This window comes from Sparus aurata, chromosome 5, assembly GCF_900880675.1.
Source record: "Sparus aurata chromosome 5, fSpaAur1.1, whole genome shotgun sequence".
NCBI lineage: Eukaryota > Metazoa > Chordata > Actinopteri > Spariformes > Sparidae > Sparus > Sparus aurata.
In genome coordinates, this window is record NC_044191.1 from 36750560 (window position 1) to 36772851 (window position 22292).

At 43.2% G+C, this 22292-nt stretch overlaps 2 protein-coding genes and 1 long non-coding RNA gene across 7 annotated transcripts; all 3 read right to left on the minus strand.

The window, feature by feature from the left end:
- Window positions 1–357: 357 nt before the first annotated feature.
- LOC115581366 (gastrula zinc finger protein XlCGF57.1-like) lies at window positions 358–10857 on the minus strand. 3 transcript variants are annotated; one of them, XM_030416398.1, is made up of 2 exons: window positions 10726–10857; window positions 358–2666 (listed from the first exon to the last, which is right to left on the minus strand). In XM_030416398.1, exons 1-2 carry the CDS (start codon window positions 10739–10741, stop codon window positions 1645–1647), a joined length of 1038 nt encoding a protein of 345 aa, XP_030272258.1. In that variant the 5' UTR covers window positions 10742–10857; the 3' UTR covers window positions 358–1644. The 3 variants fall into 3 exon arrangements, with proteins under 3 accessions (XP_030272258.1, XP_030272260.1, XP_030272259.1); XM_030416400.1 differs by lacking the exon at window positions 10726–10857 and adding an exon at window positions 2667–2822 and having other exon boundaries at window positions 358–2330; XM_030416399.1 differs by lacking the exon at window positions 10726–10857 and adding an exon at window positions 2667–2822 and having other exon boundaries at window positions 358–2414.
- On the minus strand, window positions 4392–6712 carry LOC115581400 (uncharacterized). Of its 3 annotated transcripts, none has more exons than XR_003984026.1 (7): window positions 6511–6712; window positions 5672–5740; window positions 5495–5587; window positions 5299–5394; window positions 4973–5149; window positions 4725–4813; window positions 4392–4600 (listed from the first exon to the last, which is right to left on the minus strand). It is a non-coding gene; the product is annotated as an uncharacterized LOC115581400 (long non-coding RNA). The 3 variants fall into 3 exon arrangements; XR_003984027.1 differs by lacking the exon at window positions 6511–6712 and adding an exon at window positions 6210–6340; XR_003984028.1 differs by lacking the exon at window positions 5299–5394.
- Window positions 9488–19043, minus strand: LOC115581399 (zinc finger protein 721-like). Its single transcript, XM_030416448.1, has 2 exons — window positions 18227–19043; window positions 9488–10725 (listed from the first exon to the last, which is right to left on the minus strand). Exons 1-2 carry the CDS (start codon window positions 18912–18914, stop codon window positions 9620–9622), a joined length of 1794 nt encoding a protein of 597 aa, XP_030272308.1. The 5' UTR covers window positions 18915–19043; the 3' UTR covers window positions 9488–9619.
- Between the last annotated feature and the right edge of the window lie 3249 nt (window positions 19044–22292).

The window sequence follows — 22292 nt, forward strand, 5'->3', positions numbered from 1 at the left end:
CTTTCTTTGCGGTCTTCAACCAGAACGGCACCGAGGAGAGCCGAGCAGAGTGCACTCAGACACTACGGAGGCCCGGAGGGGGATGAACCAAAACCAGACAAAAGAAACGTTCCCTCTCGTTTCCACTCCAGGGCTCTGAACATTAGTGTAATTAAAATAAGAAACTTTTACTCACCTATCCTGTGTAACTTTACTTGGGGTTTCCAGCAGATATCCAGCATGACGCGCTGCCGATCGATCTCTTCCTCGTACTGGACGATAGTTGTTTTAAAAACTCTGAATATTTCTTCAGCAGCAGCAGTTAGTCGCTCGTTGACAAACTCTCTCAAACTCTCAACTGAACTCGTTGTTCTTTAATTACTCATTCAATAATGAGCTGCGCTGTGACTCAGTACCGTGTTCACTTCATTCATTACACACAGCCAGCTAATGCTGCTAGCTGCTACTGTTTACCTCCGCTGGGTGTCACGCTCTAAAGCTCCGACAGGGGAAGTGCGGAGGCTTTTTTTGTTCCGTTTCAGACTGAAAACATTTAATTCAGAACTTGTTTAAAACATATCTGACTACAGTTTTAAACTTGAAGAAAATTATTAGGCCAACAAATGTTCTCCACTTGCTAATCAGACTCAAAAAGACTTTCTTTTTTTCCATTTCTTACATTTTGTTTATATTCATTTAATTTATCATATTTAACACATTTCTCAATTTTGTATCATCTTTTCACACAGTGTGTTTACACTATGTTTGTGTACTCCTTGTATTAAGGTGTAGATCGACTCTGCTTAATTCCACAAAGAAATGTGGGACTCTTTTCTAAACTGCTACTTTGAATTAACAGCTAATGTTACAAACATAGAAGCTATTGTGTTTAACATAACTGTTTATATGATAGCAGGACACGAGAAGCGATAAGATTAACTCGAGTTTTTTTTAAAAGATATCTGTATAACTTTTCCATTTTGTACAAGAAAAGCATTGTAGAAAAACATAAAAGCACCTCATACTACACAGACCACCAAAAAAATAAAAACTAATGAGTAAAAATAAATTCAAAGAAGATTAATATGAAGTACAGAAACATGTAACATATATGTAAAACAAACAACAGGGCTGAAAGCTCAAACTGACAGTTGAAGGAACACATAAGCAGATATCCAGGCATTACAGTGTTACTATATGGTGTTTGCTTGATACAGTACAAAGCTGAGCGTCTGGGCTGGAGCGGCTCTCTGCTTCTCCAAACTGAGGCTGCACTGATCGGTGAGAACAGCCAGATGAGCTCAGCCACACATCACCCCATTCACCATGTGAGGTTGTTCCCCCAGATCAGCCTCCCAGAGCAATTAACTCATTAATCACCATGTTAACAAATATGATCAAATCAGCATATAGATACATAATCATATTTTGACATCTTCTCAAGGGGAAATTGTTCACATTCAGCATCAGCTCATCATTTCTCCTGTGTATATTGATCCTCTGAGGATTCTTCAAGTAGCTCATTTAAAGTTAAAGTTCTGCAATTATAAATGAAACACTAGAACTGAACCACCTCCAACATATTTTGCAAATACAAGGCTACTCGCTGTACGTGTCATCAAATGTCTCGTCCAAGCAGATCAGACAAACTTTCCCCAGACAACATTATGGTTTCTCACCTGTGTGAGTTCTCATGTGTCGACTCAATTCAACAGAAGACTTGAAATCTTTTCCACATGCTTGGCAAGAATATGGCTTCTCACCTGTGTGGATTCTCAAGTGGACCACCATATCTGCACGTTGGCTGAAAGCTTTTCCACATATTTTGCAAGTAAACGGCTTCTCACCTGTGTGGATTCTCATGTGTCGATTCAATTCAGTGCCAGACTTGAAAGCTTTCCCACATATTTTGCAAGTAAACGGCTTCTCACCTGTGTGGATTCTCATGTGGACCGCCATATCGGCATGTCGGCCGAAAGCTTTTCCACATGTTTTACAAGTAAACGGCTTCTCACCTGTGTGGACTTTCATGTGATCTGCTAAGTTTGCACGTCGGCCGAAAGCTTTTCCACATGTTTTACAAGTAAACGGCTTCTCACCTGTGTGAGTTCTCATGTGGACTGCTATGTATGCACGAAGCCTGAAAGCTTTTCCACATGTTTTACAAGTAAACGGCTTCTCAGCTGTGTGGACTCTTATGTGTTGATTCAATTCAGTATGAGACTTGAAATCTTTCCCACATGTTTGGCAACAATATGGTTTCTCACCTGTGTGAGTTCTTATGTGAACTGTTAAGGTATTACTTGCACTGAAAGATTTCCCACATGTTTTGCAAGTAAACGGCTTCTCACCTGTGTGAGTTCTCATGTGAACTGTTAAGGTACTACTTGCACTGAAAGATTTCCCACATGTTTCGCAAGTAAACGGCTTCTCACCTGTGTGGATTCTTATGTGTCGATTCAATTCAGTGTGAGACTTGAAATCTTTCCCGCATGTTTTGCAAGTAAACGGTTTCTCACCTGTGTGAGTTCTCATGTGTAGCTTCAGTCCCAAATGAGACTTCAAGTCTTTCCCACATGTTTGGCAACAATATGGTTTCTCACCTGTGTGAGTTCTCATGTGAACTGTTAAGGTATTACTTCCACTGAAAGTCTTCCCACATGTTTGGCAGGAATATGGCTTCTCATCTGTGTGAATTCTCATGTGTTGATTCAATCCGTACTTAAACTTAAAAGTCTTCCCACATGTGTCACAGTTGAAGGACTTTTCACCTGTGTGAGTGTTATGTTGAATGTCTGATGAGTTTTTTGCATCATCACTGTGACTTTTGCTTCTGTGACGTCTTTTCTTTTTCTTCGGCTCTCCATCTCCAGCTGATCCTGAGTCTCCATGTTCTCCTCCTTTCTGGTCTGGGCTCTCAGCTACATGAGAGTTGTTAGAGAGGAGCTGGTGGTCACTTGTTGGTTCTGCTTCACTGGGGTCACTTTCCTCATAAGCTGGAGTCAACATGACGGTATCCGTCTCCACCTTCAGTACAAGCTGCTCTCCCTCCCGACTGGTGCAGAGTTCCTCCTGTTCCTCTTTAATCTCTGGAGGCTCTGGGTCCTCTTGGTCCAGACTGGAGTTCCTCTCCTGGTTACAGAGCTGCTGGTCAGCCAGAACCTCCTCCTCCTTACAGACATGTTGCTGTGGGAGCTCTGGAGGGACACACAACAAAAGTAATAAGATCTCAATGTCATGGTAAAGAAATAAATAGACATGTGAACAGATTAGGACCAGTGTAAGCTGACCAGCCACCACATTAAAACCACTGACAGTGAGGTGAACGGCATTAGTCATCTTGTTATATTGCATTGTTCTGTTGACAAGATTAATACCAGAATATATATAAAAAATCTGGGAGTATATGCAAATTCACAATACATCTTGAACTCAGTGTGTTTTAGTTTTTTCAGATTAAAAAGGTTCATAATGATGAAAAACATATGCCAAACTTCACCTAAAAAGTATCCTATTGAAGAGTGTTGTTGTGTTTGCCCACGCTTTGTGTAACATACAGAGAGAGTAGAGACATGTTGTGTTTACTACAGGTATATTCTCCACTTCGGCAGAAAGATCATCACACATACAGTGCGTGTTCTGTTTTTTTTTAAAATACATTTTTCAAGTCTTTTGTGCTGCTTTCTTTGCGGTCTTCAACCAGAACGGCACCGAGGAGAGCCGAGCAGAGGAGAAGGGTCTAGCTGCAGCCGCAGCCAAGCCAGAGCCGCTCCAAACCACGCCCATTACAAAACACGCCCCCTACAAAACACGCCCATACAACACTACGGTGGCTGTGGAGGCCCTGAGCACTTAGAAAGCAAACACAAAGGAAACGAAGCAATAACCAGATCATTTTTAACAACTTTAACGGTTGATTCACAACATTAAATGCTTTTCAATGCAAACAATGTGCTTGAAACGATAAATATATACAAAAATAGAAAGTTAAGTAATAAAAAAAATAAAAGATTGGGATAAAAGATTAATCTGATAAAAGATTAGATAGGCCTGCTAAATCTGGTGCATGCATCTTTTCATTTTTTATATAAGTGACTAATGTATGTGCACAAGGTTATTTTAAACTCAATAAAATAAAATATTTACAGTAATAATAATAATAATTAGTAGTAGTCATTTCGATTAAAATGTTGTTTCCACCAGCCGTTTTTGTAAGAGCCACACTGTCACAGAGCTTGGCCTACTACATCAGATGCCATAATTATCACTCTAAGGTGATGATTTCTTATGGGTTAACAGAAAAGACTGCTGGCCCTTTGACACAAATAAAATGTATTTATGTATTTATAAATATGACCATACACAGGTCTTTAAAATATGTACCTCAAAACACAAAAGTTGAGACAAATGAATTAGCCAGCAACAACTTTTATTGGCAATAAAATAAAACATTATCATTTCACAGACTATTTTTTAATTCACCGTACATACATACTAAAGCCTCTTTAAAAGCTCCTCAGAGTCCAGAGCTCTTCTGAGTTTTTCAGCATATTTTTCTAGTTGCTGTTTTGCCTCCTTGCTCATGTTGTTTGTCATGTAATGAGCCAACAGCCGTTTTTCACTGATGAGACAAAATGGAAGAAAATAGCGATTAGTAAAAGGAAATTAACACGGAAAGGCTGTCATAAACAAGGTAAAAAACAATACTTATAGGTATTAGCACTCTCCTTATGTATGTAGCATACCTCAAGTCATACTGCAGTCCACATTTATACACTTCTGTGGCTCTGTCAATGGAACATGCATGGACAGCTGAAAGGGCGTGGACTGTTGCCTGTGTCATGAGGTGAACAAAAGGACATCTTTCATTTAGACATTTAAGTTGTCTGTCATGTTGCAGTTAACAAGATATTAACCATAAGTTAAAGACTGACAATAATAACAATTATACAAAATATGTTAATATAATAAATAAAAAAGTTTCATAATTTACCTCTGGCAGAAGCACATCCATAACAAATGCCACGTGATTGTGACACCTGGTTGTCTGTGCTTCAACCAGGCTTGTGAAGAAGCCCAGCACTCTGTCCAGCTGCTCATCCTCCTCAAAGATGATCACCCTGCACTTTGATGTTGCCCAGGAGGATGCAACTTTTCATGTGATGACCGCCTGTAAATATATATATTTCTTAGGAGAATGCTCAAAATAAATGTACGAACACTAGGCTAACAGAAAATGTTTCACCTAAATCATTCATTTAACATATTTGGACCAAAATGAGTTACACTATGTGACTTAAATTCCATTTTCAAACTCACTTCAAGATGTTGCAGCAGACCGTTATCCTGAGTGATGAACGTTACATGAAGGTCACTAGTGACTCTTCTATGGTGTTCAGCTTGCTGAGCCCTTTCCTAAAATTTGATCAAACAGCATTCAGATGTTAAACCTAATTATTCTGGTTAAGTATATCAAATAAGATTTGTTGTTTGTTGATCCTTTGCATGTCCTCACCACAAGCCTGTGGAAAGATGCGTCTTCACTCAGGATCCCAACGTCTCTGGTTGTGGTGACCACATCATGTTAGTCCATGCTGTCATTATAGTCCTTAATCAAGACACACAAAGTCATGGCTTAGTGCACAGCTGTGAACACTGGATATGTTGTTCTCTTGGGTTAATCTTCACTCACATTAACATGCTCTCTGGGTGGAAAGCTGTAAGGCCTCTTGCTGTACATGTGGTCGGTGTCCTGTGGACTCTGAAGAAAGCAAACCATAATTGTGTCAGTTTGTTTTATGGGGATCCAGGGAGGATTGACATTTGCACTTAAAATTATCGCACCCCCATTGCAAATTAGGTTTATTGACAAAATGTACAAACTTTCTGCTTTTTACAATAAACAGATCAACATGAACAATTTAAATGGATTCAAGAATACATCTGTCATTTTTGCAATAAATGTATTTGTATGTCACTTTCTGACATGCACTTAAACGTCACCGTTAACAAATCTCTAGCCAGTACAGTTATTTGAAGTGATATAAAACATGACCCTATTTTTTAATGTTTTTGTGTGTCAAAATAACACATTGATATGTTGAGTTAAATGACAATATTCTGCGTCTACGTGCCGTGTTCCCTCAATACTTCTGTTATCATCCCTTGCTCAGTCATTAACCTGATTTTCATAACGTAAAAGACGACACAAAATGGGTTTGCTTACGCACATTTTCAGTGTATCGGTTTGACGAAATGTGTTGTTTTTGTTTTTTTTACAAATAGTCCGGTGTCTTTGAAAAACAGTCATTAATGCTCTTTCTGCCTGGCAAAAGACGTCTCAAACATTAAATTAAACGTCAACATCTTCCCAAAATGTAAACGATCTAACCTGAAACGGCATCTCCATCTTGTCTGCCTACAGGCGCTGCTGACAACTGCGGTTGGCGAACGTACGGTTAAAATGACATTAAGTGTTCAATGTTTACACCTCCTAACCGGGAACTTAAAAATAATATAAATGCGTCTCACCTGAACTGGCATTGCCGTCTTGTCTTGGCTGCATTTGCCTTCTTCTTCTTCTTCTTTGACTGCTTGCATTTGCTGCTGTGAGTTTAATCGTCCTTCCCGGCCACCGTAGCAACACGTAGGCGTAGTTTGTAGAGGCGTGGTTTGTATGGGGCGTGGTTTGTAGTGGCTTCGGGGGTCGCAGTGGCTGCAGTTGGGTATTATTGGAGCAGAGTGCACTCAGACACTACGGAGGCCCGGAGGGGGATGAACCAAAACCAGACAAAAGAAACGTTCCCTCTCGTTTCCACTCCAGGGCTCTGAACATTAGTGTTATTAAAATAAGAAACTTTTACTCACCTATCCTGTGTAACTTTACTTGGGGTTTCCAGCAGATATCCAGCATGACGCGCTGCCGATCGATCTCTTCCTCGTACTGGACGATAGTTGTTTTAAAAACTCTGAATATTTCTTCAGCAGCAGCAGTTAGTCGCTCGTTGACAAACTCTCTCAAACTCTCAACTGAACTCATTGTTCTTTAATTACTCATTCAATAATGAGCTGCGCTGTGACTCAGTACCGTCTTCACTTCATTCATTACACACAGCCAGCTAATGCTGCTAGCTGCTACTGTTTACTTCCGCTGGGTGTCACGCTCTAAAGCTCCGACAGGGGAAGTGCGGAGGCTTTTTTTGTTCCGTTTCAGACTGAAAACATTTAATTCAGAACTTGTTTAAAACATATCTGACTACAGTTTTAAACTTGAAGAAAATTATTAGGCCAACAAATGTTCTCCACTTGCTAATCAGACTCAAAAAGACTTTTAATGATTTTTTTTCTATTTCTTACATTTTGTTTATATTCATTTAATTTATCATATTTAACACATTTCTCAATTTTGTATCATCTTTTCACACAGTGTGTTTACACTATGTTTGTGTACTCCTTGTATTAAGGTGTAGATCGACTCTGCTTAATTCCACAAAGAAATGTGGGACTCTTTTCCAAACTGTTACTTTGAATTAACAGCTAATGTTACAAACATAGAAGCTACTGTGTTTAACATAACTGTTTATATGATAGCAGGACACGAGAAGCGATAAGATTAACTCAAGTTTTTTTTTAAAGATATCTGTATAACTTTTCCATTTTGTACAAGAAAAGCATTGTAGAAAAACATAAAAGCACCTCATACTACACAGACCACCAAAAAACAAACTAATGAGTAAAAATAAATTCAAAGAAGGTTAATATGAAGTACAGAAACATGTAACATATATGTAACATAAAAAAATATATACAACAGAACTGAAAGCTCAAACTGACAGTTGAAGGAATGTAGGGGATATTGCCCGACGAGGTGTCTATAACAGGAGTTGCTCGTCGGACGGTTGCCTCCGTGAAGTCCATTAACTCCTGTTTATGGACACCTCGAAGGGCATTATCCCGCTTATACCATGGTCACTTGCCAAATAAAAGAAATTCGGATCATTAATTAACATTTCAGGCGTTTTACAATCAAAATATAAAGTTTTTCACAAGCCATAACTACGTTTCCCTGGTAACGCCTGAGGGTTTGACTAATACCTGGAACAGTCATTACTCTCCCGTAAGATTCTTATGCAACGGAAACGTTGTTCACTCCTCCAGTAAATAGGACGGACCATAGATACGACTTGGCAACGGGAGATATTCTAGTCCGCTCAGCGATGAGCCAGAAAGCTAACGCTATGCTAGCAAGATTCAAAGTCAATAACATTGCATACGGTTGACAAACAGTAAATATAATTTGACAGTATGCTAGCTAACACGATTAGCTAGCTAACCAGTCATGTCATTGTCCCCAAATCAATTGCAAGATTTTCACGAACAAATGACCGGCCGTGTGTAACGTTACTGTGGCCGCAGCCTGAAGCAGAGAGCTGAACAGAGAACGGGATGAGAGATTATTCACGTATCAGTAAGTTTAGAGGGGAAGTGAACTTTCTGCAGCTTGTGTGTTACAGTCGCCACCCTGTGGTGTTCAGAGGATAAGACACTGAAGGACTGACGGACTGAACTCAGTGCTGGAAATATAATATTCAGATTTGATACGCCAGCTAGCGCATTGATTTACAGTGGTGAACAGACAATCTGACTGAAACTACTTAGTAGGTGTCCATATATCAGGGGTTAATGGACACCCTGCAGCCAATCAGAATCGAGTATTCCCCCAGACCATGGTATGAAAGCAGATATCCAGGCATTAGTGTTTGGTTGATACAGTACAAAGCTGAGCGTCTGGGCTGGAGCGGCTCTCTGCTTCTCCAAACTGAGGCTGCACTGATCGGTGAGAACAGCCAGATGAGCTCAGCCACACATCACCCCATTCACCATGTGAGGTTGTTCCCCCAGATCAGCCTCCCAGAGCAATTAACTCATTAATCATCATGTTAACAAATATGATCAAATCAGCATATAGACACATAAACATATTTTGACATCTTCTCAAGGGGAAATTGTTCACATTCAGCGTCAGCTCATCATTTCTCCTGTGTATATTGATCCTCTGAGGATTCTTCAAGTAGCTCATTTAAAGTTAAAGTTCTGCAATTATAAATGAAACACTAGAACTGAACCACCTCCAACATATTTTGCAAATACAAGGCTACTCGCTGTACGTGTCATCAAATGTCTCGTCCAAGCAGATCAGACAAACTTTCCCCAGACAACATTATGGTTTCTCACCCGTGTGAATTCTCATGTGGTCTGCTAAGTTTTCATGTTTTTTAAGTAAACAGCTTCTCACCTGTGTGAATTCTTGTGTGTAGCTTCAATCCAAAATGAGACATGAATTTTGTCCCACAAGTTTGTCAACAATATGGTTTCTCACCTGTGTGAGTTCTCATGTGAACTGTTAAGGCACTACTTCCACTGAAAGCTTTCCCACATGTTTTGCAAGTAAACGGCTTCTCACCTGTGTGGATTCTTAGGTGTGCATTGAAGTGGGACTTAAACTTAAAAGTCTTCCCACATGTGTCACAGTTGAAGGACTTTTCACCTGGGTGAGTGTTATGTTGAATGTCTGATGAGGTAGAGTTTTTTGCATCATCACTGGGACCTTTGCTTCTGTGATGTCTTTCACCAGGCAACATTATGGGTTCTCACCTGTGTGAGTTCTCATGTGGACTGCTATGTATGCACGATGCCTGAAAGCTTCTCCACATATTTTGCAAGTAAACGGCTTCTCACCTGTGTGAATTCTCATGTGTTCTGCTAAGCTTGCACGTTGGCGGAAAGCTTTTCCACATGTTTTACAAGTAAACGGCTTCTCACCTGTGTGGATTTTAATGTGTTGATTCAATTCAGTACGAGATTTGAAAGCTTTTCCACATGTTTTACAAGTAAACGGCTTCTCACCTGTGTGGATTCTCATGTGAGCTGCTAAGTATGCACGTCGTCCGAAAGCTTTTCCACATGTTTTGCAAGTAAACGACTTCTCACCTGTGTGAATTCTCATGTGGTCTGCTAAGCTTGCATGTTGGCGGAAAGCTTTTCCACATGTTTTGCAAGTAAACGGCTTCTCACCTGTGTGGCTTCTCATGTGGACTGCTAAGTTTGCACATCGGCTGAAAGCTTTTCCACATGTTTTACAAGTAAACGGCTTCTCACCTGTGTGAGTTCTCATGTGGACTGCTAAGTTTGTACGTCGGCTGAAAGCTTTTCCACATGTTTTACAAGTAAACGGTTTCTCACCTGTGTGAGTTCTCATGTGTCGATTCAATTCAACAGAAGACTTGAAATCTTTTCCACATGTTTGGCAAGAATATGGCTTCTCACCTGTGTGGATTCTCATGTGGACCACCACTTCTGCACGTTGGCTGAAAGCTTTTCCACATGTTTTACAAGTAAACGGCTTCTCACCTGTGTGGATTCTCATGTGGACTGCTAAGTTTGCACGTTGGCCAAAAGCTTTTCCACATGTTTCACAAGTAAACGGCTTCTCACCTGTGTGAGTTCTCATGTGGACTGCTATGTATGCACGAAGCCTGAAAGCTTTCCCACATGTTTTACAAGTAAACGGCTTCTCAGCTGTGTGGACTCTTATGTGTCGATTCAATTCAGTAGTAGACTTGAAAGCTTTCCCACATGTTTTACAACTAAACGGCTTCTCACCTGTGTGGATTCTCATGTGGACTGCTAAATTTGCCTGTCGGTCGAAAGCTTTCCCACATTTTTCACAAGTAAACAGTTTCTCATCTGTGTGAATTCTCATGTGTTGATTCAATCCGTACTTAAACTTAAAAGTCTTCCCACATGTGTCACAGTTGAAGGACTTTTCACCTGGGTGAGTGTTATGTTGAATGTCTGATGAGTTTTTTGCATCATCACTGTGACTTTTGCTTCTGTGATGTTTATTCTGTTGCTTCTGCTCTCCATCTCCAGCTGATCCTGAGTCTCCATGTTTTCCTCCTTTCTGGTCTGGGCTCTCAGCTACATGAGAGTTGTTAGAGAGGAGCTGGTGGTCACTTGTTGGTTCTGCTTCACTGTGGTCACTTTCCTCATAAGCTGGAGTCAACATGACGGTATCCGTCTCCACCTTCAGTACAAGCTGCTCTCCCTCCCGACTGGTGCAGAGTTCCTCCTGTTCCTCTTTAATCTCTGGAGGCTCTGGGTCCTCTTGGTCCAGACTGGAGTTCCTCTCCTGGTTACAGAGCTGCTGGTCAGCCAGAACCTCCTCCTCCTTACAGACATGTTGCTGTGGGAGCTCTGGAGGGACACACAACAAAAGACAGACAATATTTAATCAACCAATCAACCTTTATTTATCCTCCAGAGATCATTGAGAGGCAACCCTCATTTACAAGGGCATCAAGGCCCACAGAACAAAGGCCGAATAACAACAAGTCGAAATACTCAGAAAGTTTCAATATTCCAGGTCATCTGACCCACTGACTCCAGACTAAAGCTGGATTGTGTTAATACACTGGGTTATTAGGACACACCTTCTTATATGGACTTTACTGCTCCTAATATTTGTTACTGATGTTTTTTAACGTAAAATGTATTTTTTTTCCCCCCAATAGCTTCCATCTCATCTGACCCACTGACTCCAAATCAATGCCGAAATGTCTTCCTAACAGGTTGAATGAGACACACCTCTTTCTGTTGAGTTTTAGTGCTCCTCACATGTTTCGGAACGTTTTGTGTGTAAAATCATCATTTTCTGAGCGGAGTTTCGCCGCGGTCTTCGATAGAACGGAGCCCAGCCGTGCAGCGGACACTCAGAACCTCCGGAGTCCCGGAGTGGAATGAACCAAAACGAGGGAAACACTCGTATGTTCGCTCCATGTAGTGAAACGTGGCTGCGATGCATATGTCCCCCTCTGTGGCCACTCCAGGGCTCTGAACATTAGTGTTATTAAAATAAGAAACTTTTACTCACCTATCCTGTGTAACTTTACTTGGGGTTTCCAGCAGATATCCAGCATGACGCGCTGCCGATCGATCTCATCCTCGTACTGGACGATAGTTGTTTTAAAAACTCTGAATATTTCTTCAGCAGCAGCAGTTAGTCGCTCGTTGACAAACTCTCTCAAACTCTCAACTGAACTCATTGTTCTTTAATTACTCATTCAATAATGAGCTGCGCTGTGACTCAGTACCGTCTTCACTTCATTCATTACACACAGCCAGCTAATGCTGCTAGCTGCTACTGTTTACTTCCGCTGGGTGTCACGCTCTAAAGCTCCGACAGGGGAAGTGCGGAGGCTTTTTTTGTTCCGCTTCAGACTGAAAACATTTAATTCAGAACTTGTTTAAAACATATCTGACTACAGTTTTAAACTTGAAGAAAATTATTAGGCCAACAAATGTTCTCCACTTGCTAATCAGACTCAAAAAGACTTTCTTTTTTCCATTTCTTACATTTTGTTTACATTCACTTAACTATATTTATCACCATTTTTATATTCTTTTAACACAGTGTGTTCACAGATTCAGATTAAGAACACTTCATTAATCCCAGAGGGGAACTCCTTTTGTTCAAATGCTCTGTTCAAAGCAGAAATAGAAATACAGCATGAATGTAAAGATAAAGATAAAGATACAAATACAATACTAAAATAGACCTTGAAATAAAATAAAATATTAAAGTAGACATTAAAACATAATAAAATAGTCAAGTAGACAAATAAATAACAGGCAGGAATGACTTCCAGTGGCGCTCAGTGGTGCATTTAGGAGCAATGAGTCTCTCACTGAAAGTGCTCCTATGTTTGACCAGAGCGTTGTGGAGAGGGTGAGAGCCAAACTGCAGTATCACCCGCACCTTCGACAGCATCCTCCTGTCCGACACTGCTGGACTGCTGTCAAAGAGTCAAGCTCCACCCTCACAACGTCACTGGCCTTCCTGATAAGCTTATTAAGTCTGTTGGCATCAGCTGCTCTCAGTCTGCTGCCCCAGTACACAACAGCAAACAGAATAGACTCACCACAGACTCGTAAAACATCCTCAGCATGGTCCAGCAGATGTTAAAGGAGCGGAGCCTCCTCAGAAAATAGAGGCTGCTCTGTCCCTTCTTGTAGAGGACTTCGGTATTCTTAGTCCAGTCCAGTTTATTGTCGATGTACACAGCTGTCTGAGCAGGGATGCCCAGACTTCCCTCACCTCGGATGCTTCCTCTAGCTCCTCCGAAAGGATCCAAAAGCGTTCCCAGGCCAGCCGAGTGACATTGTCACTCCAGTGTGTTCTGGGTCTTCCTTGGGGTCTCCTCCCAGTGGGGCATGCTAGGAAAACCTTCCGAGGAAGGCGTCCTGGGGGCATCCGATATAGATGCACGAGCCACCTCAGCTGGCTCCTCTCGATGAGGACCACTGGCTCTACTCCGAGTTCTTCCGGGTGACAGAGCTCCTCACCCTAACGGATCGCCCCGCCACCCTGCAGAGGAAACTCATTTTGGTCGCTTCTATCTGGGATCTTATTCTTTCGGTCACGACCCAAAGTTCATGACCATAGGTGAATGTAGGAATGTAGATTGACCATTAAATCAAAAGCTTCGTCTTTCGGCTCAGCTCTCTTCACCACGACAGACCGATACAACGACCGCATTACTGCCACCACTGCACCGATCCACTTGTCAAGCTCACGCTCCATCCTTCCCTCACTCGTGAACAAGACCCCAAGATACATGAACTCCTCCACTTGAGGCAAGAACTCTCCCCCAACCCGGAGGGAGCAAGCCATTTTTTTGCGGTGGAGAACCATGGTCTCAGACTTGGAGGTGCTGATTTTCATCCCAGCCGCTTCACACTCGGCTGCAAACCGCCCCAGGACATGTTGGAGGTCCTGGCTCGAAGAAGCCAACAAGACAACATCATCTGCAAAAAGCAGAGATGGAATCCAGTGGCTCCCGAACCAGATCCCCTCCGGCCCGTGGCTGTGCCTAGAAATTCTGTCCATAAAAGTAATGAACAGAACCAGTGACAAAGGGCAGCCCTGCCAGAGTCCAACATGCACTGGGAACAGGCCTGACTTACTGCCGGCAATGCGAACCAAGTTCCTGCTCCGGTCGTACAGGGACCGTACAGCCCTTAACAGAGGGCCTCCGACCCCGTACTCCCGGAGCACCTCCCCCAGAATGCCACAAGGGACACGGTCAAATGCTTTCTCCAAGTCCACAAAACACATGTGGACTGGTTTGGCAAACTCCCATGAACCCTCGAGCACCCTGCGGAGGGTATAGAACTGGTCCAGTGTTCCACGGCCAGGACAAAAACCGCATTGTTCCTCCTGAAACTGAGGTTCGATTATCGGCTGAATTCACTCGAATGGCCTCCCCAAACTTTTCCTAGACCCGAGTTTTTGCGACCGCGACCGCCCATGCTGCCGCACGCTTGGATTGCTGGTAACCGTCAGCTGCCTCAGGAGTCCCCTGAGCCAACCAGGCTCGATGGGACTCCTTCTTCAGTTTGACAGCATCCCTTACTTCTGCTGTCCACCATCAGGTTCGGGGATTGTTGCCACAACAGGCACCAGAGACCTTACGGCCACAGCTCTGAACAGCAGCGACAACAATGGAAGTGGAGAACATGGTCCATTCGGACTCAATGTCCTCAGCCTCCCTCGGGATCTGGTCAAAGGTCTTCTGGAGGTGGGAGTTGAAGATCTCCCTGACAGAGGGTTCCGCCAGACGTACCCAGCAGACCCTCACAATACGTTTGGGTCTGCCAAGTCTGTCCAGCTTCCTTCCCTGCCAGCGGATCCAACTCACCACCAGGTGGTGATCATTTGACAGCTCAGCCCCTCTCTTCAACCGAGTGTCCAAGACATACGGCCGGACTACAAGTATTTAACATACAACTGTTTATATAAAAGCAGGACACGAGGAGCAATAATGGAAACTGAGACACATAAGAGCGATTAACTCGATTTTTTAATCATCATGTTAACAAATATTGGCAAATCAGCATGAAGATGGACACATAAAGCTAAACCATACAACATCTCAACTGAATGCTTTCACCACCCCCGCCCTTTTCTGATTAAATCCTGTCTGTCTGTGCTCTGCCCCCTGCTGACAAAAATCATTAACACGTCTCTTCTGTCTGGTTCAGTTCCGTCCTGTCTAAAAACTGATGCTGTCACTCCCAATACTGAAAAAACCTGGAACTGACCAGGAGGACTTTACCAACTACAGACCGATCTCCAATCTCCCTTTTCTCGCCAAACTCCTTGAACACACTGTTGTTAGTCAGCTGCAGGTCCATATGTCACACTACAACCTATGGGAAGAGTTTTAGGGATAAACACAGTACAGAAACTGCACTAATGAATGGTCATTAATGACCTCCTTTCAACTGCTGACTCTGGTCACCTCAACATACTCATCCTCCTGGATGTCACTGCTGCCTTTGATACTGTCTGTCGCACCCTTCTGCTGAACCGGCTAGAAACATTAGCCGTTTTTAGACAGAGCACCAAGCAACCAATTTGCCCGTCCTTTTGGCAGCTCGGTCCGTGGTTTTAGACAGAGGCTGGCAAATTGGGGGTCTGTTTTGGTCCGCCGATTTTCCGCTTGGGAGGGTACACTTATTTCCACCTCGCCTGCTATCTAAAAATGAGGCAACAATGTGCCGGCCTCTGCGTGAGATGGGCGGAGGTATCAATGAGCCGGGAGTTTTAAAACCAAGAAACAGCTGATCACAGCAGTCAGTCCATCATTTAATCTGTGGACATTAAGATGAGCAACTAGACAGCCGCTGAGATCCAGGAGATGCTAACGTCTCCTTGGTCTCTGTAGCTGTTTGGTTCTGTTAGCTTGTTGTTGTGTTGGCAAGCTAACACCGGTCGCTATTTCAAATTAAAAGCCCCCGGCTAAGAACCCAGTTCTAAACTCAAATGGGGTGCAATGTAAAGCTCTTATTTTGAAGACAATTCTATGTCACTGTTCACAGCCCAACTTCGAGCTTCCCATCACGTCACATGTTTACGCCTACCTCAGAGGCGGCTTTTGGAAAAAGGAGGAATATTACACCTCCATTTTAGAAAGACAGGCCGGCACATTGCTGCCCTTACCTTGGAGCAAGTATGCCGCCTTTTCTATCTAAAAAGGACTATTGCTTGGCATCACTCAGTGCGTTTACATGACACTCAAGAAAACCGAATTACTGGGTTAGTCCGACTATGATCGGATTTTTAAAATGCACGTACACCTTAGTCTGACTAAAATCGTACCGAGTTGGATTTCTCATAGTCGGATTAACACACCTAGAGATTATTCAATTGATAGTCACATTACTCCTGCATGTATACGTTCCATCAGATCTGATCGGATTTTGCATTCTGCGCAGGCTCGTGACTTTTTTCTGAATTGTGTACAGTGCCACCTAGTGTACCAGGTTATGGCATGCTCCGGCCAATAATTCGATTTTCTCACCGGCATGTATACTCGGACAATTGCAGTTGTCTGATTGAGCAGCATAGTCAAACTATGGCTGTAAGCTGACTAAACTGTGCATGTAAACGCACTGACTGGCACCCCACTTTCATGGTTCAAGTCCTACCTCACAGCCAGACAACAGTTTGTGTCAATTAGCAGCTTTAGGTCTCCCGAATCCCCCCTTTCTCACGGTGTTCCACAGGGCTCAATTCTTGGTGCATTACTTTTCATCATTTACATTCTCCTGCTTGGTCACATTATCTGCCGGCATGGCCTAAACTTTCACTGCTCTGCCGATGAAACACATTCACACGAAACCATCAGACACTCTACCACCATCCAACCTGACTGACTGCCTTCATGATATCAACAACTGGATGAACTACAACTACCTCAAACTTAACCAGGACAAATCTGAGGCCATCCTCATTGCTTCCCCATCCACTCTCTACAAAACCTCACACCTCAGCTTCTCCATCCCTAGTTTCATCACATCCACTGTTGCTGAAGTTAGAAACTTAGGTATCACCTTAGACTCCACCCTCTGCTTTGACTCACATATCAAAAACATCACAAAAACAGCCTTCAGAATGTCTCCAGACTGCAATAGCCTTCTCCCCGGTTTGCCCAACTAAAGATTAAAAAAACCTCATTATGTCCAGAACTCAGCTGCCAGAGGCCTCTCTCACACCCAGTCCTGGGAACACATCACCCCCAGTCTTCAGCACCTGCATCGGCTCCCAGTCCAATACTGGATCACTTTTAAAACACTTCTCCTGGTTTTTAAATGTCTTCATGGCCTGGTGCCTCCCTCTCTATCCTGTCTTCTCCATCCCTATTCGCCACCCTGTTCGCTACGTTCCTCTGATGCACAGCTCCTCTCCATTCCCCCCTCCAGACTACACTCAGTGGGTGACAGGGCCTTCAGTGTGGCCCCACACTGTGAAATGCTCTTCCCCACAGTTTGCGCCAGTGCACATCAATTACTACTTTTAAATCACAACTGAAGACTCACCTTTTTAAATGTGCTTTCCCTGATGTTCTGTAATGCTTTTATAATTTGTTTTATGTATACTTTATTTGTGTACTTCACTTTGTTGTTTGACTGCTGTTGGTTTCTGCTTATAAATAACATTTATTATAATCATATTTTGACATTTTCTCAAGGGGAAATTGTTCACACTCAGCGTCAGCTCATCATTTCTCCTGTGTATATTGATCCTCTGAGGATTCTTCAAGTAGCTCATTTAAAGTTAAAGTTCTGCAATTAAGCATGAAACACTAGAACTGAACCACCTCCAACATATTTTGCAAATACAATGCTACTCGCTGTACGTGTCATCAAATGTCTCGTCAGAGCAGATCAGACAAACTTTCCCCAGACAACATTATGGTTTCTCACCTGTGTGAGTTCTCATGTGTCGATTCAATTCAAGAGAAGACTTGAAATCTTTTCCACATGTTTTACAAGTAAACGGCTTCTCACCTAGGCCTGGGCGATATGGCTGAAAAATGTATCATGATATAAGTGTTTCATATCAGACGATAGTGATAATTATTGATTTTTTTTTACCCATTTGAAATAAGTAAAATTTGAAAAATTACCCTCTAAATGCTGACTACAGGTGAGACTTTTTGGGGAAAAAAATCATTTTCAAAATTTCAGAATCAGAATCGGGCCTCACACTGTATTTCACCACTCGCAGATCAGCTGTTACTGACAGTTTAGTGAAATTATCGAACCTATTTTCTATTGATATTGATCACGTGTCTATAGCAATTGATATTGTTATCGTTTTATTGCCCAGCCCTATTCTCACCTGTGTGGATTCTCATGTGGACTGCTAAGTGTGCACGACGGCCAAAAGCTTTTCCACATGTTTTACAAGTAAACGGCTTCTCACCTGTGTGAGTTCTCCTGTGACAAGTTAAGTTACTGGTTTGTTTGAAAGCTTTTCCACATATTTTGCAAGTAAACGGCTTTTCACCTGTGTGGACTCTCATGTGTCGATTCAATTCCTTATGAGACTTTAAAGCTTTTCCACATGTTTTACAAGTAAACGGCTTCCCACCTGTGTGGATTCTAATGTGATCTGCTAAGTTTGCATGTCGGCCGAAAGCTTTTCCACATGTTTTACAAGTAAACGGCTTCTCACCTGTGTGGATTCTCATGTGATCTGCTACGTGTGTACGTCGGCTGAAAGCTTTTCCACATGTTTTACAAGTAAACGGCTTCTCACCTGTGTGAGTTCTCATGTGGACTGCTATGTGCATACGTAGCCTGAAAGCTTTCCCACATGTTTCGCAAGTAAACGGCTTCTCACCTGTGTGGACTCCTATGTGTCGATTCAATTCAGTAGTAGACTTGAAAGCTTTCCCACATGTTTGGCAACAATATGGTTTCTCACCTGTGTGAGTTCTCATGTGAACTGTTAAGGTACTATTTGCACTGAAAGTCTTCCCACATGTTTTGCAAGTAAACGGCCTCTCACCTGTGTGAATTCTCATGTGTTGATTCAATCTGTACTTAAACTTAAAAGTCTTCCCACATGTGTCACAGTTGAAGGACTTTTCACCTGGGTGAGTGTTATGTTGAATGTCTGATGAGTTTTTTGCATCATCACTGTGACTTTTGCTTCTGTGATGTCTTTCCTTTTTCTTCTGCTCTCCATCTCCAGCTGATCCTGAGTCTCCATGTTTTCCTCCTTTCTGGTCTGGGCTCTCAGCTACATGAGAGTTGTTAGAGAGGAGCTGGTGGTCACTTGTTGGTTCTGCTTCACTGTGGTCACTTTCCTCATAAGCTGGAGTCAACATGACGGTATCCGTCTCCACCTTCAGTACAAGCTGCTCTCCCTCCCGACTGGTGCAGAGTTCCTCCTGTTCCTCTTTAATCTCTGGAGGCTCTGGGTCCTCTTGGTCCAGACTGGAGTTCCTCTCCTGGTTACAGAGCTGCTGGTCAGCCAGAACCTCCTCCTCCTTACAGACATGTTGCTGTGGGAGCTCTGGAGGGACACACAACAAAAGACAGACAATATTTAATCATCCAATCAACCTTTATTTATCCTCCAGAGATCATTGAGAGGCAACCCTCATTTACAAGGGCATGGAGGCCCACAGAACAAAGGCCGAATAACAACAAGTCGAAATACTCAGAAAGTTTCAATATTCCAGGTCATCTGACCCACTGACTCCAGACTAAAGCTGGATTGTGTTAATACACTGGGTTATTAGGACACACCTTCTTATATGGACTTTACTGCTCCTAATATTTGTTACTGATGTTTTTTAACGTAAAATGTATTTTTTTTCCCCCCAATAGCTTCCATCTCATCTGACCCACTGACTCCAAATCAATGCCGAAATGTCTTCCTAACAGGTTGAATGAGACACACCTCTTTCTGTTGAGTTTTAGTGCTCCTCACATGTTTCGGAACGTTTTGTGTGTAAAATCATCATTTTCTGAGCGGAGTTTCGCCGCGGTCTTCTATAGAACGGAGCCCAGCCGTGCAGCGGACACTCAGAACCTCCGGAGTCCCGGAGTGGAATGAACCAAAACGAGGGAAACACTCGTATGTTCGCTCCATGTAGTGAAACGTGGCTGCGATGCATATGTCCCCCTCTGTGGCCACTCCAGGGCTCTGAACATTAGTGTTATTAAAATAAGAAACTTTTACTCACCTATCCTGTGTAACTTTACTTGGGGTTTCCAGCAGATATCCAGCATGACGCGCTGCCGATCGATCTCTTCCTCGTACTGGACGATAGTTGTTTTAAAAACTCTGAATATTTCTTCAGCAGCAGCAGTTAGTCGCTCGTTGACAAACTCTCTCAAACTCTCAACTGAACTCATTGTTCTTTAATTACTCATTCAATAATGAGCTGCGCTGTGACTCAGTACCGTCTTCACTTCATTCATTACACACAGCCAGCTAATGCTGCTAGCTGCTACTGTTTACTTCCGCTGGGTGTCACGCTCTAAAGCTCCGACAGGGGAAGTGCGGAGGCTTTTTTTGTTCCGCTTCAGACTGAAAACATTTAATTCAGAACTTGTTTAAAACATATCTGACTACAGTTTTAAACTTGAAGAAAATTATTAGGCCAACAAATGTTCTCCACTTGCTAATCAGACTCAAAAAGACTTTCTTTTTTCCATTTCTTACATTTTGTTTACATTCACTTAACTATATTTATCACCATTTTTATATTCTTTTAACACAGTGTGTTCACAGATTCAGATTAAGAACACTTCATTAATCCCAGAGGGGAACTCCTTTTGTTCAAATGCTCTGTTCAAAGCAGAAATAGAAATACAGCATGAATGTAAAGATAAAGATAAAGATACAAATACAATACTAAAATAGACCTTGAAATAAAATAAAATATTAAAGTAGACATTAAAACATAATAAAATAGTCAAGTAGACAAATAAATAACAGGCAGGAATGACTTCCAGTGGCGCTCAGTGGTGCATTTAGGAGCAATGAGTCTCTCACTGAAAGTGCTCCTATGTTTGACCAGAGCGTTGTGGAGAGGGTGAGAGCCAAACTGCAGTATCACCCGCACCTTCGACAGCATCCTCCTGTCCGACACTGCTGGACTGCTGTCAAAGAGTCAAGCTCCACCCTCACAACGTCACTGGCCTTCCTGATAAGCTTATTAAGTCTGTTGGCATCAGCTGCTCTCAGTCTGCTGCCCCAGTACACAACAGCAAACAGAATAGACTCACCACAGACTCGTAAAACATCCTCAGCATGGTCCAGCAGATGTTAAAGGAGCGGAGCCTCCTCAGAAAATAGAGGCTGCTCTGTCCCTTCTTGTAGAGGACTTCGGTATTCTTAGTCCAGTCCAGTTTATTGTCGATGTACACAGCTGTCTGAGCAGGGATGCCCAGACTTCCCTCACCTCGGATGCTTCCTCTAGCTCCTCCGAAAGGATCCAAAAGCGTTCCCAGGCCAGCCGAGTGACATTGTCACTCCAGTGTGTTCTGGGTCTTCCTTGGGGTCTCCTCCCAGTGGGGCATGCTAGGAAAACCTTCCGAGGAAGGCGTCCTGGGGGCATCCGATATAGATGCACGAGCCACCTCAGCTGGCTCCTCTCGATGAGGACCACTGGCTCTACTCCGAGTTCTTCCGGGTGACAGAGCTCCTCACCCTAACGGATCGCCCCGCCACCCTGCAGAGGAAACTCATTTTGGTCGCTTCTATCTGGGATCTTATTCTTTCGGTCACGACCCAAAGTTCATGACCATAGGTGAATGTAGGAATGTAGATTGACCATTAAATCAAAAGCTTCGTCTTTCGGCTCAGCTCTCTTCACCACGACAGACCGATACAACGACCGCATTACTGCCACCACTGCACCGATCCACTTGTCAAGCTCACGCTCCATCCTTCCCTCACTCGTGAACAAGACCCCAAGATACATGAACTCCTCCACTTGAGGCAAGAACTCTCCCCCAACCCGGAGGGAGCAAGCCATTTTTTTGCGGTGGAGAACCATGGTCTCAGACTTGGAGGTGCTGATTTTCATCCCAGCCGCTTCACACTCGGCTGCAAACCGCCCCAGGACATGTTGGAGGTCCTGGCTCGAAGAAGCCAACAAGACAACATCATCTGCAAAAAGCAGAGATGGAATCCAGTGGCTCCCGAACCAGATCCCCTCCGGCCCGTGGCTGTGCCTAGAAATTCTGTCCATAAAAGTAATGAACAGAACCAGTGACAAAGGGCAGCCCTGCCAGAGTCCAACATGCACTGGGAACAGGCCTGACTTACTGCCGGCAATGCGAACCAAGTTCCTGCTCCGGTCGTACAGGGACCGTACAGCCCTTAACAGAGGGCCTCCGACCCCGTACTCCCGGAGCACCTCCCCCAGAATGCCACAAGGGAC

Excerpts from the sequence above, each read along its gene's own strand:
- LOC115581399 (XM_030416448.1), bottom strand. The coding sequence starts at position 18,914 with ATGAGAATTCACACAGGTGAGAGGCCGTTTACTTGCAAAACATGTGGG. Across the intron at positions 10,726-18,226 it reads CCACATGAGAATCCACACAG|ATGAGAAACTGTTTACTTGT; the intron begins GTGAGAATAGGG and ends GAATTCACACAG.